Source organism: Aulostomus chinensis, chromosome 5, assembly GCF_037954235.1.
Source record: "Aulostomus chinensis isolate RoL2024-O1b breed Wild chromosome 5, RoL_Achi_v1.0, whole genome shotgun sequence".
NCBI lineage: Eukaryota > Metazoa > Chordata > Actinopteri > Syngnathiformes > Aulostomidae > Aulostomus > Aulostomus chinensis.
This window is the reverse complement of record NC_141324.1, coordinates 9,506,081-9,508,125: the sequence shown is the minus strand read 5'-3', so window position 1 is coordinate 9,508,125 and position 2,045 is coordinate 9,506,081. Positions and strand designations below refer to the sequence as shown.

Sequence of the window (2,045 nt, the reverse complement as noted above, 5' to 3'; positions counted from 1 at the left end):
TTTTGATCATTTTGAGTCACCGCCCTCGAACCCTCCTCACACTCACCTTGTCAATCTTGTTCCCAACGAGCATTTTGACAATGTCGTTGCGAGTCGTGTAGGTTTCCAGTTCATTCAGCCAGTTATCGAGCTTTGTGAATGTGTCACGCTTTGTGACATCATAGACTGTAGAAGAGAGAGAGGGGGAGAGATGGTAACTATGGTAACTATAGCATATATCGCAATGACTTTGAGGACTGTTATTCTGCGCTGGACTGAGGTCTACGACCCAAGCAAGGCGGGCCTGGGACTACGACTATGCTGTCAGACAAATCAAGATACAAGAGGATGGTTTGATGGACGTGTGCTGACAAAAATGTGTCTGTGGGAACACAGGTTCTGACCCAGAATGACTCCCTGTGCGCCGCGGTAGTAGCTGGGTGTCAGGGTGCGAAACCTCTCCTGTCCAGCTGTGTCCTGCAAGCACAAGGAGAGAGAGAGAGAGATCAGATGGGGACGGGGACGTGCTCCCCTCCCAGGCCTCCAGCTCCTCCACATCTGTCAGATGATTCATGCCCTGGTATAAAGCTGTGCTCCTACTGCTTTGTTCTCTTCAAATTAAACACAAAGTCAAGACAAGAGTCCTGCTGCCACTGATTAAACCCATTCACTAGAACTCAACCCCATCACAGGTGGCGCTGGTCGACTCCTTCCAGCTCGGCTGTCTCTGACTGAGCCACTCTGAGTCCCTCCAGAGGAGCTTTAATCTGCTGCAGGTCTGACTGAGTTCCTGCTGTGTGGTGTCGCCATCTTGTGGAGCGACCGTGTACTGCACCGTGTTGTTTTCCCAGCGCCACTGCTCTAATCAGATAGCAGCATCTGTGAGCGTCTCACCCAGATGGCCAGCTTGGCTTTGTTCCCGTCTATGGCCAGAGTCTTCACTTTGAAGTCCACACCTGAGGGGGGGGAGGGGGGGGTGATTAGTGTGAATGCTTATCCGTGTGTGTGTCTGTGTGTGTGTGTGTGTGTGTGGGGGGGGGGGGGGTACCTATCGTCGCTGACTGTTCGGGATCAAACGTGTCTTCCGTGAACCTCAGGAGGAGGCTGTTGAAACAGGAGCACGAGCTTCCGTGAGGCTCTGACAGTTACACGTCACATGACCAGAACAACTGCACAATTTCATGAGTGCTGATCAACAGAAGTGAGCATCATCGACCTTTACAGGGGAAACAAGGTACTAAAAAGTTGAGCAACTATACAACTTGGCCGTTACGTCACTGAAACGTCTAACGGCCAACAGCGGGTACGGCGGCTGAAGGGACCAGCAACACCTCCACCTGGACCCAACAACAACTTCTGGGGCGGGACACACAAAACTTACATAAGGGCGAGAATGTCAACACTCCCAGCAAGCTAACGCGGCTAGCTAGTGCCTCGCGTTCGGCGCGCTGATTGCGGCCACAAACCTGGACTTGCCGACTCCGCTCTCGCCGATGATCAACAGTTTCAGGGTTGTCAGCACGTCTTCGTCCATATTCCTGCAGCCGCGACACTGACAACCTCTCGGCCACGTTTAAAACCACAATTTCCTCTTGTTTTTGGAGCAGCAGGCAGCTAACAGCTCCAGTTACAGCCTAAAGCACATACGTCACTTCCGTACAACCTTCAACGCCTGACGTCATGGGGAATACAATGATTACCAGATGTGCTTATTGTGTATTAATTATAATAATATTAATATATATGTATTACTGTTGTGCTGAAATACGGTGTATAAACTGTTATAATCTGTTCAGTTGAAACAATGGAAATGTTAAAGCGATCTGAACGTGTAATGCGTCACCACACACGAAGATATGGAGGACCAAAATTGCCAAAATTAAAAATAAATAAATAAAAGTGACAACAAAACAAAAATAAAAAACATTCAAATAATTAAAGATAAAAATAAATATAAATGGAAATAAAAACAAAAATAAAAAATATACATAAATAAATAACTAAGGCATGTTAAGGAATGTTATTCAAATGAGGGGGCGGTCCTAGGTGTGTCTTGGCTTGGGCTG

At 47.8% G+C, this 2,045-nt stretch overlaps 1 protein-coding gene across 1 annotated transcript in view; it reads right to left on the bottom strand.

Moving 5' to 3' along the window:
* The window catches only part of LOC147261124 (ras-related protein Rab-18), a 7,776-nt gene extending 6,128 nt beyond the window's left edge, over positions 1–1,648 (bottom strand). The window contains exons 1-5 of the mRNA XM_086203011.1: positions 1,446–1,648; positions 1,028–1,083; positions 874–935; positions 384–456; positions 47–165 (exon numbers count right to left, since the gene is read on the bottom strand). Of these exons, the coding sequence (XP_086059137.1) occupies positions 47–165; positions 384–456; positions 874–935; positions 1,028–1,083; positions 1,446–1,513 (378 nt within the window). The 5' untranslated portion in view covers positions 1,514–1,648. The remainder of the gene's footprint in view (positions 1–46; positions 166–383; positions 457–873; positions 936–1,027; positions 1,084–1,445) is intronic.
* Between the last annotated feature and the right edge of the window lie 397 nt (positions 1,649–2,045).